This window comes from Nerophis lumbriciformis, linkage group LG11, assembly GCF_033978685.3.
Source record: "Nerophis lumbriciformis linkage group LG11, RoL_Nlum_v2.1, whole genome shotgun sequence".
In the NCBI taxonomy this organism is placed as follows: Eukaryota; Metazoa; Chordata; class Actinopteri; order Syngnathiformes; family Syngnathidae; genus Nerophis; species Nerophis lumbriciformis.
Genome location: NC_084558.2, coordinates 47,718,901 through 47,733,327, shown reverse-complemented (window position 1 = coordinate 47,733,327; position 14,427 = coordinate 47,718,901). Strand labels below are relative to the sequence as shown.

General features: G+C 39.7%; 1 protein-coding gene across 4 annotated transcripts in view; it reads left to right on the top strand.

Moving 5' to 3' along the window:
- The window catches only part of pnpla7a (patatin-like phospholipase domain containing 7a), a 112,148-nt gene that overhangs the window by 1,260 nt on the left and 96,461 nt on the right, over window positions 1–14,427 (top strand). For all 4 annotated transcript variants that reach the window (XM_061966461.1, XM_061966464.1, XM_061966463.1 and 1 more), the window contains exons 3-9: window positions 2,513–2,596; window positions 2,683–2,770; window positions 9,006–9,088; window positions 9,154–9,254; window positions 9,322–9,462; window positions 11,232–11,391; window positions 11,453–11,533. In XM_061966461.1, the coding sequence (XP_061822445.1) occupies window positions 2,513–2,596; window positions 2,683–2,770; window positions 9,006–9,088; window positions 9,154–9,254; window positions 9,322–9,462; window positions 11,232–11,391; window positions 11,453–11,533 (738 nt within the window). The remainder of the gene's footprint in view (window positions 1–2,512; window positions 2,597–2,682; window positions 2,771–9,005; window positions 9,089–9,153; window positions 9,255–9,321; window positions 9,463–11,231; window positions 11,392–11,452; window positions 11,534–14,427) is intronic.

The window sequence follows — 14,427 nt, the reverse complement described above, 5'->3', positions numbered from 1 at the left end:
CCAGTGAGGGTTGGACTCCGCCAAGGCTGCCCTTTGTCACCGATTCTGTTCATAACTTTTATGGACAGAATTTCTAGGCGCAGTCATGGCGTTGAGGGGATCTGGTTTGGTGGCTGCAGGATTAGGTCTCTGCTTTTTGCAGATGATGTGGTCCTGATGGCTTCATCTGGCCAGGATCTTCAGCTCTCACTGGATCGGTTCGCAGCTGAGTGTGAAGCGACTGGGATGAGAATCAGCACCTCCAAGTCCGAGTCCATGGTTCTCGCCCGGAAAAGGGTGGAGTGCCATCTCCGGGTTGGGCAGTAATGCAGTAATGCGGACGCTGTATCGATCCGTTGTGGTGAAGAAGGAGCTGAGCCGGAAGGCAAAGCTCTCAATTTACCGGTCGATCTACGTTCCCATCCTCACCTATGGTCATGAGCTTTGGGTTATGACCGAAAGGACAAGATCACGGGTACAAGCGGCCGAAAGGAGTTTCCTCCGCCGGGTGGCGGGGCTCTCCCTTAGAGATAGGGTGAGAAGCTCTGCCATCCGGGGGGAGCTCAAAGTAAAGCCGCTGCTCCTCCACATCGAGAGGAGCCAGATGAGGTGGTTCGGGCATCTGGTCAGGATGCCACCCGAACGCCTCCCTAGGGAGGTGTTTAGGGCACGTCCGACCGGTAGGAGGCCGCGGGGAAGACCCAGGACACGTTGGGAAGACTATGTCTCCCGGCTGGCCTGGGAATGCCTCGGGGTCCCACAGGAAGAGCTGGACGAAGTGGCTGGGGAGAGGGAAGTCTGGGCTTCCCTGCTTAGGCTGCTGCCCCCGCGACCCGACCTCGGATAAGCGGAAGAAGATGGATGGATGGATGGATGGATTTCATGGCTGCAACACGTGCCAAAGTAGTTGGGAAAGGGCATGTTCACCACTGTGTTACATCACCTTTTCTTTTAACAACACTCAATAAACGATTGGGAACTGAGGAAACTAATTGTTGAAGCTTTGAAAGTGGAATTATTTCCCATTCTTTTTTTATTTAGAGCTTCAGTCGTTCCACAGTCCGGGGTCTCCGCTGTCGTATTTTACGCTTCATTCATAATGCGCCACACATTTTCGATGGGAGACAGGTCTGGACTGCAGGCGGCCCAGGAAAGTACCCGCACTCTTTTTTTACGAAGCCACGCTGTTGTAACACGTGCTGAATGTGGCTTGGCATTGTCTTGCTGAAATAAGCAGGGGCGTCCATGAAAAAGACGGCGCTTAGATGGCAGCATATGTTGTTCCAAAACCTGGATGTACCTTTCAGCATTAATGGTGCCTTCACAGATGTGTAAGTTACCCATGCCTTGGGCACTAATGCACCCCCATACCATCGCAGATGCTGGCTTTTCAACTTTGCGTCGATAACAGTCTGGATGGTTCGCTTCCCCTTTGGTCCAGATGACACGATGTCGAATATTTCCAAAAACAATTTGAAATAGGACTCGTCAGACCACAGAACACTTTTCCACTTTGCACGAGTCCATCTTAGATGATCTCGGGCCCAGAGAACCCGGTGGCGTTTCTGGGTGTTGTTGATAAATGGCTTTGGCTTTGCATAGTAGAGCTTTAACTTGCACTTACAGATGTAGCGACCAACTGTATTTAGTGACAGTGGTTTTCTGAAGTGTTCCTGAGCCCATGTGGTGACATCCTTTAGAGATTGATGTCGGTTTTTGATATAGTGCCGTCTGAGGGATCGAAGGTCACGGTCATTCAATGTTGGTTTCCAGCCATGCCGCTTACGTGGAGTGATTTGTCCAGATTCTCTGAACCTTTTGATGATATTATGGACCGTAGATGTTGAAATCCCTAAATTTCTTGCAATTGCACTTTGAGAAATGTTGTTCTTAAACTGTTTGACTATTTGGGCCATCATGCAAAGGCAGTGCCTTTTTAAAGTTTTAAAAAGTCATACATTTTACTTTTTGAAAGCGATACCGATCATTTTTTAAACCGATATTGATAATTTCCGATATTACTTTTTAAAGCATTTATCGGCTGATAATATCGGCAGTCCGATATTATCGGACATCTCTAGTTAAAATCTCAAAGTGCTACTAAGTATAAAAAAATATATAAAGTTAGAATATATAATAAAAAAAATTTAATAGAAATGAAAACACTAGATAAAACAGAAACATAGATAAAAATATAAATAAAAGCATGAAAGCACTGGATAAAACAGTGTATTTAAAAACAAGGCAGAGAAATTAGATAAAAGCTGTGCTAAAAAGGTGGGTTTTTAGTCCCTTCTTAAAATGGTCGACCGACTGTGGTGCTCTAAGATGGTCGGGGAGAGCGTTCCAGAGTTCGGGTGCGGTCGAGCAGAAAGCCCGGTGGCCCATTGATTGTAAGTTTGTCCAGATGGGTTTGAGGAGCGGAGGTTGAGGGGAAACTAGGTCCTTGAGGTAGGAGGGGACCTTACCGTAGATGCATTGGTGATGTCGTGGTTTAGTCGAGATCAACACCGGCTTCCGCCAATGTGTGCAGATGCTGGTGCACGGCAAGAACGACATCACGGCCGTGACCTCACGAGTGCAACAGTTTGTGGAGGAGAGGATGCAGACCACTATGGTGTGTACGATGGAATGGTAACAATAATAATGATAGATGATGTACAACATGCTGCCTGTGTCTCTCGCTGCTTGCGTGTCTTCCAGCTCACGGGTGTGCTGATAGGCGCCGCCGTGGCCGTCGCAACCATCGGGATCGTGGTGCTCTTCCTGTACAAGAGGTTCAAACATGCTCGTGAGTCCTTCTTCAACTTCACTCTGTCAAGTCACAACAAATATCATGTTTTGTTGTTGAAATAAATATAAATACTTACCGTATGAATCCGGATTATCGAGAAAAAGTACATTTTAGAAAACAATGTCCCCGTATTAGTCGCACCGGACTATAAGCCGTAGATATATACGTTGTGAAATGAGTTGTTTACACATAAATATGTAGTAAATCGATCAATCAATGTTTATTTATATAGCCCTAAATCACAAGTGTCTCAAAGGGCTGCACAAGCCACAACGACATCCTCTGTTCAGATCCCACATAAGGGCAAGGAAAAACGCACAACCCAGTGGGATGTCAATGAGAATGACTATGAGAAACCTTGGAGAGGACCGCAGATGTGGGTGACCGGATGCAATGGACGTCAAGTGGGTCTAGCATAATATTGTGGAAGTCCAGTCCATAGTGGATCTAACATAATAGTGAGAGTCCAGTCTATAGTGGATCTAACATAATAGTGAGAGAGTCCAGTCTATAGTGGATCTAACATTATAGTGAGAGAGTCCAGTCCATAGTGGATCTCACATTATAGTGAGAGTCCAGTCCATAGTGGATTTAACATAATAGTGAGAGTCCAGTCCATAGTGGATCTAACATAATAGTGAGAGTCCAGTCCATAGTGGATCTAACATAATAGTGAGAGTCCAGTCTATAGTGGATCTAACATAATAGTGAGAGTCCAGTCTATAGTGGATCTAACATAATAGTGAGAGTCCAGCCCATAGTGGATCTAACATAAGAGTGTGAGAGTCCTGTCCATAGTGGATCTAACATAATAGTGTGAGAGTCCAGTCTATAGTGGATCTAACATAATAGTGTGAGAGTCCAGTCTATAGTGGATCTAACATAATAGTGAGAGTCCAGTCTATAGTGGATCTAACATAATAGTGAGAGTCCAGTCCATAGTAGATCTAACATAATAGTGAGAGTCCAGTCCATAGTGGATCTAACATAATAGTGAGAGTCCAGTCCATAGTGGATCTAACATAATAGTGAGAGTCCAGTCTATAGTGGATCTAACATAATAGTGAGAGTCCAGTCTATAGTGGATCTAACATAATAGTGAGAGTCCAGCCCATAGTGGATCTAACATAATAGTGTGAGAGTCCTGTCCATAGTGGATCTAACATAATAGTGTGAGAGTCCAGTCCATAGTGGATCTAACATAATAGTGAGAGTCCAGTCTATAGTGGATCTAACATAATAGTGAGAGTCCAGTCTATAGTGGATCTAACATTATAGTGAGAGAGTCCAGTCCATAGTGGATCTAACATTATAGTGAGAGTCCAGTCCATAGTGGATCTAACATAATAGTGAGAGTCCAGTCTATAGTTGATCTACCATAATAGTGAGAGTCCAGTCCATAGTGGATCTAACATACGGTAATAGTGAGAGTCCAGTCCATAGTGGATCTAACATAATAGTGTGAGCGTCTAGCCCAGGGGTCGGCAACCCGCGGCTCCGGAGCCGCATGCGGCTCTTTGATCACTCTGATGCGGCTCAGCAGCTTACTTGCTGAACCCCCCAATTTTCCCGTGAAATTTCCGGATTTCATTGCCTCTCGCAGAAAACTTCCGGGATTATTATTCACCGATTTTCACCCTTAGAGCCATAACTAGGGCGTGCCATGATTGTATAACATATGGCGCCCTCTACATTCTGTATTAACAGCGTACCAGCCCAACACTTGTTAAACGCTATACATCTTCTGCTTGCACACGTATGTGACAGCAAGGCATACTTGCTCAACAGCCACACAGGTTACACTGACGGTGACCATATAACACAACTTTAACACTCTTACTAATAATGCGCCACACTTTGAACCAAAACCAAACAAGAATGACAAACACATTTCGGGAGAACATCTGCACCTTAACACAACATAAACACAACAGAACAAACACCCAGAATCCCATGCAGCCCTGACTCTTCCGGGCTATATTATACACCCCTGCTACCACCAAACCCCGCCCCCACCCCAACCCTGCTCCCTCACACATCAACCCCCCCCCCCCCCCCCCCCCCCCCCCCCCCCTCTCTGTGCGTCGGTTGAGGTGGGTGGGGTTTGGTAGCGGTGGTGTATAATGTATCCCGGAAGAGTTAGGGCTGCATGGGATTCTGGGTATTTGTCCTGTTGTGTTTATGTTGTGTTACGGTGCAGATGTTCTCCCGAAATGTGTTTGTCATTCTTGGTGTTTGGTGTGGGTTCACAGTGTGGCGCATTATTAGTAAGAGTGTTAAAGTTTTTTTTATACCGCCACCGTCAGTGTAGCCTGTGTGGTTGTTGACCAAGTATGCCTTGCTGTCACTTACGTGAGCAAGCGGAAGCCTCAAACAACGTGTGGCTGATCAGGCACGCTGATTGTAGTGGGTGTTATATGCTGTACCATCATGGCACGCATGATGCTGACAAGCGCCATTCATTTTGAACCTGTGTGACACACCAGCTTTCAAATTTCATATAAAGGTGTGGGCAGCGTGTCTGAGATCCCTGGTTTATACATAGCACAAAGCAAAAAAAAAAACTTTGTATGCAGTGTTATTTCATTTAAAAATTTCAAAAAAAATTTGCGGCTCCCATTGTTTTCTATAATTTGTGAAACTGGTCAAAATGGCTCTTTGACTGGTAAAGGTTGCCGACCCCTGGTCTAGCCCATAGTGGATCTAACATAATAGTGTGAGAGTCCAGTCCATAGTAGATCTAACATAATAGTGAGAGTCCAGTCTATAGTGGATCTAACATAATAGTGAGAGTCCAGTCCATAGTGGATCTAACATAATAGTGAGAGTCCAGTCCATAGTGGATCTAACATAATAGTGAGGGTCCAGTCTATAGTGGATCTAACATAATAGTGAGAGTCCAGTCTATAGTGGATCTAACATAATAGTGAGAGTCCAGTCCATAGTGGATCTAACATAATAGTGTGAGAGTCCAGTCCATAGTGGATCTAACATAATAGTGAGAGTCCAGTCCATAGTGGATCTAACATAATAGTGAGAGTCCAGTCTATAGTGGATCTAACATAATAGTGAGAGTCCAGTCCATAGTGGATCTAACATAATAGTGAGAGTCCAGTCCATAGTGGATCTAACATAATAGTGAGTGTCCAGTCCATAGTGGATCTAACATAATAGTGAGAGTCCAGTCTATAGTGGATCTAACATAATAGTGAGAGTCCAGTCCATAGTGGATCTAACGTAATAGTGTGAGAGTCCAGTCCATAGTGGATCTAACATAATAGTGAGAGTCCAGTCTATAGTGGATCTAACATAATAGTGAGAGTCCAGTCCATAGTGGATCTAACATAATAGTGAGAGTCCAGTCCATAGTGGATCTAACATAATAGTGAGAGTCCAGCCCATAGTAGATCTAACATAATAGTGAGAGTCCAGTCTATAGTGGATCCAACATAATAGTGAGAGTCCAGTCCATAGTGGATATAACATAATAGTGAGAGTCCAGTCCATAGTGGATCTAACATAATAGTGTGAGAGTCCAGTCCATAGTGGATATAACATAATAGTGTGAGAGTCCAGTCCATAGTGGATCTAACATAATAGTGTGAGAGTCTAGCCCATAGTGGATCTAACATAATAGTGTGAGAGTCCAATCCATAGTAGATCTAACATAATAGTGAGAGTCCAGTCTATAGTGGATCTAACATAATAGTGAGAGTCCAGTCCATAGTGGATCTAACATAATAGTGAGAGTCCAGTCCATAGTGGATCTAACATAATAGTGTGAGAGTCCAGCCCATAGTGGATCTAACATAATAGTGCAAGAGTCCAGTCCATAGTAGATCTAACATAATAGTGAGAGTCCAGTCTATAGTGGATCTAACATAATAGTGAGAGTCCAGTCTATAGTGGATCTAACATAATATTGAGAGTCCAGTCCATAGTGGATCTAACATAATAGAGAGAGTCCATGCTATAGTGGGGCCAGCAGGAAACCATCCTGAGCGAAGACGGATCAGCAGCGCAGAGATGTCCCCAAATGATGCACAGGCGAGCGGTCCACCCCGGGTCCCGACTCTGGACAGCCAGTAAATGTTTATTTACATACCTTAATTTTTTCCAAACGGTGTCTGTAACAAGGCAGTAAAACGGCTGATCAAACAAAACCGAATTCACCGTCATGATTGATTGATTGATCGAAACTTGTATACTATCAGCATAATACAGTCACCACACAAGTTAGTCATCAGAGTATATACATTGAATTATTTACAATCCGGGGGGTGGGGGTATGGGTATGTTGGGTTGCTATCAGCATATTTCAGTCATCAACAATTATATCATCTGAGAAATGGACATTGAAACAGTGTAGGTCTGACTTGGTAGGATATGTACAGCAAGCAGTGAACATAGTGAGCTCAGAAAGCATAAGAACAAGTACATACATTTGATTATTTACATTTGATTATTTACAATCCGGGGAGGTGGGATGTGGTGGGGGGAGGGGGTTAGTTTAGGGTTGTAGTTGCCTGGAGGTGTTCTTTTAGTGCGGTTTTGAAGGAGGATAGAGATGCACTTTCTTTTACACCTGTTGGGAGTGCATTCCATATTGATGTGGCATAGAAAGAGAATGAGTTAAGACTTTTGTTAGTTCGGAATCTGGGTTAACGTGGTTTGTGGAGCTCCCCCATGGACCCACTAGCTGCGCAAGTTAGCTCTCCAATCAGCTAAACAGACACAATAACTCCACAGTGACGTTTTGGTTTTTTACCATGAATTGATTTACGTGGACCCCGACTTAAACAAGTTAAAAAACGTATTTGGGTGTTACCATTTAGTGGTCAATTGTACGGCATATGTACTGTACTGTACAATCTACTAATACAAGTTTAAATTAATCAATCAATCAATGGTGAATATACCGAGGATTTGTGAAACTGAAACAATACAAAAAGAATGTAATTTTTAGTTGATAATACTAACACAGATACTCGTAAACAAGTTAGCATATCAGTTCATGCTGACATTACGTTACGATAGCACGTACAAATATGCATGAAAACACTCCTACAGACATCATACATGGTACAAGAATTGTTTTAGTTATATTGTAAAACGTACAAATGTTGCTTGGAGCGATCAATGAAGAATCCATACGAGTAGACACGCTATCGATGGCTCAAAAACAGAACGGCACTTATACAGCATCAAGGATTGGAATTGGGGGTTAAATCACCAAAAATGATTCCCGGGCGTGGCCACCGCTGCTGCTCACTGCTCCCCTCACCTCCCAGGAGGTGATCAAGGGCGATGGGTCAAATGCAGAGAATAATTTCGCCACACCTAGTGTGTGTGTGGCAATCATTGGTACTTTAACTTAACTTCCGGTTCAAACACTTTTAGGCGTTCACCCAGAAGCACCTACAGTGAGCGAACTTGTCCAAAAGAGGGCGCCGTAGCACAAACAATAACACACCTTTAAACTGTCTTCGCATGTGTTTAATGAAAACTATTTGCGTTATGGCCGTCCGCGAAGAAAAATCAATTAATTAACTGCACTGTATTAAAAGCCGCAGGATTCAAAGCGTAGGGAAAAAAAGTAGCACCTTATATTTTGGAAATCACGGTAAATATCTGTTTGACTTATGATTTTATACATTCAATTATACAATTTAAATAGATAGATTTTATAGTAAAAAAAAAAAAAATCCCATCTCAATGATCAGAATTTTGAAAATGAATAAGAACAACCGTAGATTTTATGGTAAAATGTTGCCTTTTTTTTTTTTTTACGTAAAATCTAGAGATTTTTTTTTCAGTGTATGTAAAAAAAATATATATATATAATAACCAAATGCATGTTTTTTTGTTCATATAAAGATAAATACTTAAATACCCCTTTGACTTATCATTCCATCCATCAAATTGTACACTGTAAAAATGACGTTTTACAGTAAAAAAATTGTTTTTAAATCCATCTCAGTTGCCAGAATTTCACCGTAAAAAACAGTGGTACCATTTTTTAATTGACAGTAATGCACCGTTAAAAAGAACACTTTTTCCGCCAAATCTACATTTTTTTTTACAGCATATATAAAAAACACACTAAAATAATCACATGCATAGTAATATCATGAGGCAAACCCTTATTATCATATTATCGACTGTTCCAAGGGGCCTTTGTGGCCCTCAATGAAAAGCAGTTGGACAGCCCTTATCTCTCCTTTCTGAGCAGGTGAACAGCAGCCAGGTGTGCCTCACTATCGCTTCAGAAAGAGAGACAAAGTGCTCTTCTATGGGAGAAAAATCATGCGCAAGGTAGCAGCACACAAACCATCCCTTTTGTGATATGTGTTTGACAGCTCTGATGTTTGTTTTGAAAGGTCCAGACTTTGTCCTCCATCCCCCCGCCTTCCTCCTCGTCTACCTCCGTGTCAAAGCAGCGTGTGCGCAAGAGAACCAAAGTCCTAAGCATCGCTCGCAAGTACGTGCCGTCCACCGCAAGGAAGTGGGGCCCCGCTTTAAAAACCTCTCTCCTCCGCTCCCAACAGAATCCTCCGGATCCGCAAAGATCCGCCTACCCTGCAGCCCAAAGAACCTCCACCCTCGTTGCTGGAGGCCGACCTGACCGAGTTCGACGTGCAGAGCTCCAACCTGCCCTCCGAGGTCCTCTACATGCTGAAGAACGTCAGGTGAGTTGACTCCGCCCACCCTTCTCCCAGTGCCACTCACACTGCTGAATGAAGGCTTGGGGAAAATACATTCTTGCTCTCTAAATCAAGGCGACAAAGAAAAATAATTTCATTAATGTCTTTATTACAAAAGATGAATTTATGCAACTGCAATTTTTGCATTTGAATTTTGTGAACTGAATCATTTTTTTTACATCAAATTATGCTGACAATTTCATTGGAAAAAAACATTCAGGGTTTTTAAATTCAATGTATAAAAATTCAGTGTATAAAAACTCAGTGTAAAAAAATTCAGTGAACAAATAAAACATTCAGTGTATAAAAATGTCAGTGTTTTAAAATTCAGTGCAAAAAAAAAAATACAATGAAAAGGCAGTTAACTTTTTTATTATTTATATATATTTATATATATATATATATATATATAATAAAAAAGCATATATATATATATATAATGAAAAAATTAACTTTTGTATTTTATATATATATATATATATATATATATATATATATATATATATATATATATATATATATATATATATATAAAATACAAAAGTAATTTTTTTATTATATATATATATATATATGTATATATATATAATAAAAAAGCATATATATATATAATAAAAAAAGCATATACATATATATATATATATAATAAAAAAATTAACTTTTGTATTATATATATATATATATATATATATATATATATATATATATATAAAATACAAAAGTTAATTTTTTTATTATATATGTATATGCTTTTTTATTATATATATATATATATATATATATATATATAAATAATAAAAGTTAACTTTTTTATTATATAAGGCAGTTAACTTTTTTATTTTATATATATATATATATATATATTTTTTTTTTTTCATGATGTACGGTAACTGAATTTTTTGCGTTTGGATTTTGTGAACTGAATAGTTTTTTACATCAAATTATGCTGACAATTTCATTGAATAAAAACAGTCAGGGTTCTAAAATTTAGTATATAAAAACTCAGTATAAAAAAAAATTCAGTGTATAAAAATTTCAGTCTTTTAAAATTCAGTGTAAAAAAACATATATATATATATATATATATATATATATATATATATATATATATATATATATATATATATATATATATATATAGAGATGGATACAAATTGTTGTATTATGCCAAGGTCGCCCAGTTAACTGCCTTTTCATGATGGACGATAACTGAATTTTTTATGTTTAAATTTTGTTGAAATTGTGCGATACCAGCGACCAACGCATTTATTAAAATTCAACCAACTTGATAATTTACATTTAAACGATCTTTGCCTGTAAATGATCTATTTACAATTTGATTTAATTAACATGCAAAATAAATTATTTATAAATAAATTTGATTTGATTTATTACATTGTCCAAAGTTAGCTGGGATAGGCTCCATCTTACCTGCAATATAAAAATAAACACATGTCAATGATCTATTTAAAAGCTGTTTTGCATGTAAATTAAACTTTTGAGGAATTGGCCTTATTTTGCTTTAATTTAGGCATTAAAAAAATATTCATATTTGTTCTTTATTCCTGTTGTCGGCTTAGCCTTATTGTACTGAGCAGCCAGGACAGAGAAGCTCATTTTGTTGCTACGTTCATAACTGAGCTCACTGATCTCAAGTCTCTTGTTTTTTTCCTACCGTTGATTTATCCTTTTTGGATTAAGAAAAATCATCTCCTTGGTCTGGACTTCAGAGGTTGTGTACGTTTATTACGCAGGGTTTTGGGCCACTTTGACAAGCCTCTGTTCCTGGAGCTCTGTCGCCACATGGTGTTCATCGAGCTGCAGGAGGGCGAGGCTCTTTTCAAGCCCGGGGACGACGACGACAGCATCTACGTGGTCCAAGATGGCCGACTGGAGCTGTCCATCTGTGAGAACGTAGGTGGACAGTATGCATATGCTTTACTGCCGGGTGTCAGAACGTGCTGCTGTCTCGCAGGACGGCACGGAAGTGGTGGTGAAGGATGTTCTTCCCGGAGACAGCGTCCACAGCTTGCTGAGTATTCTGGACATCATCACTGTGAGCTTCTCCACCTCTCAGCCTCGTCTTTCATGCCTTTTCTCCTTCTCCTTGCAAATTAATCACTCCCCCTTAAAATCACTGTCCTTATTGCTGCAACGTACTTGATCAGTCATCTGATGAGAGGGTTGATAATGCTCTGTCAATGGACGAGCAACCACTCGGGGGCGCTGTGGTTTAGTCTTAACTCGCAAAAGGCTGCAAAAAACATTATTGCAAAGAAAGATCAAATGCCAACTTGACATTTTTGTCTTCCTTATTTTATCAGAACTTTTTTAACATTACAATTCCTAAATGATTTCTGAAATGCAGATCCTTTTCCTGCCCTTATAGCTTTTTAAGAAAAATGATTAGCATATTTATTAAATAACTATCAGCCAAATACCTTATTTTCCGGACTATAAGGCGCACTTAAAATACTTTTTTTTCTCCAAACTCGACAGTGCGCCTTATAACCCGGTGCGCCAAACGTACGGAATAATTCTGGTTTTGCTTACCGACCTTGAAGCAATTTTATTTGGTTTGTGGTGTAATGATAAGTGTGACCAGTAGATGGCAGAGATACGTGTAGACTGCACTATGATGGCAATATGACTCAATTAAACAACACCAGCTCCCTGGTGTTCTAGTGGCTAGGATTCGGCGCTCTCACCGCCGCGGCATGGGTTCGATTCCCGGACAGGAAAACACCATCTAACCCAGAGGTGCTCACACTTTTTCTGCAGGCGAGCTACTTTTCAATTGATCAAGTTGTGGGGATCTACCTCATTCATATATATAATTTATATTTACTTATTTATGAAACATATGTTTTTGTTAACAAGTTAAAGGTGTTTAATGATAATACAAGCATGTTTAACACATATAGTTAATATTGTTAATAAATTAAAGGTGTTTAATGAAAATACAAGTTTGTTTAATACATATAGTTAATATTGTTAACAAGTTAAAGGTGATTAATGATAATACAAGCATGTTTAACACATATAGTTAATATTGTTAACAAGTTAAAGGTGTTTAAAGATAATGCAAGCATATTTAACACATATAGTTAATATTGTTAAAAAATTAAAGGTGTTTAATGATAATACAAGTATGTTTAATACATATAGTTAATATTGTTAACAAGTTAAAGGTGTTTAAAGATAATGCAAGCATGTTTAACATATAGTTAATATTGTTAACAAGTTAAAGGTGTTTAAAGATAATGCAAGCATGTTTAACACATATAGTTAATATTGTTAACAAGTTAAAGGTGTTTAAAGATAATACAACCATGTTTAACACATATAGTTAATATTGTTAAAAAATTAAAGGTGTTTAATGATAATACAAGAATGTTTAATACATATAGTTAATATTGTTAACAACTTAAAAGTGTTTAAAGATAACACAAGCATGTTTAACACATATAGTTAATATTGTTAATGAGTTAAAGGTGTTTAAAGATAATACAAGCATGTTTAACACATATAGATTCCTTTCTTTCATGAAGACAAGAATATAAGTTGGTGTATTACCTGATTCCGATGACTTGCATTGATAGGAATCAGACAGTGGTGCTGATAATGTCCACATTTTCGAATGGAGGAGAAAAAAAGTCCTCCTTTCTGTCCAATACCACATGAAAGTGGTTGGTTTTTGGCATCTTATTTATCCAGCTTCCGTACTCCTTTGTATACACTTTACAAGAAATACATTGTCGGCAAACTCTGTAGCTTGCTAGCTTGTGCACGCCAGCTTTCTGAGACTCTTATTTTGGTAGCGCAACTGTGCAGTCGGTCTTTGGAGTTTTGACGACAGGTACGGCGCCAGAGTCTGTTGAAATAAAGTGTTTCTCGCCTTCCTGTCGGTAATTTTAATGAGCTGGCAGCAGCCAGCGTCATCTCAGAAGACCCTCGGGTGCCGTGAATGTCAATCAAGTGACGAAAGTGACGTCATAGTGAAGATTTATGATCGCTCATTTTTAGGACTATTTTTTTAATGCCTGGCTGGTGATCGACTGACACACCCTCCGAGATCGACCGGTAGCTCGCGATCGACGTAATGAGCACCCCTGGTCTAACCTGTCTGGGAGCAGTCAATTTATATTTTTACCATGAATTGATTAACGTGGACCCCGACTTAAACAAGTTGAAAAACTTATTCGGGTTTTTCCATTTAGTGGTCAATTGTACGGAATATGTACTGTACTGTGCAATCTACTAATAAAAGTTCCAATTACAAATGTCCGATAATATCGGGCTGCCCATATTATCAGCCGATAAATGCTTTAAAATGTAATATCGGAAATGATCGGTATCGGTTTCAAAAAGTAAAATTTATGACTTTTTAAAACGCCGCTGTGTACACGGACGTAGGGAGAAGTACGGAGCGCCAATAAACCTTTAAAGGCACTGCCTTTGCGTGCCGGCCCAATTACATAATACCTACGGCTTTTCACACACACAAGTGAATGCAAAGCATAGTTGGTCAACAGCCATACAGGTCACACTGAGGGTGGCCGTATAAACAACTTTAACACTGTTACAAATATGTGCCACACTGTGAACCCACACCAAACAAGAATGACAAACGCATTTCGAGAGAACATCCGCACCGTAACACAACATAAACACAACAGAACAAATACCCAGAACCCCTTGCAGCACTAACTCTTCCTTGCCGCTACAATATACACCCCCCGCTACCTCCTAACCCTAAACCCCGCCCACCTCAACCTCCTCATGCTCTCTCAGGGAGAGCATGTCCAAAATTCCAAGCTGCTGTTTTGAGGTATGTTAAAAAAAAATAATGCACTTTGTGACTTCAATAATAAATATGGCAGTGCCATGTTGGCATTTTTTTCCCATAACTTGAGTTGATTTATTTTGGAAAACCTTGTTACATTGTTT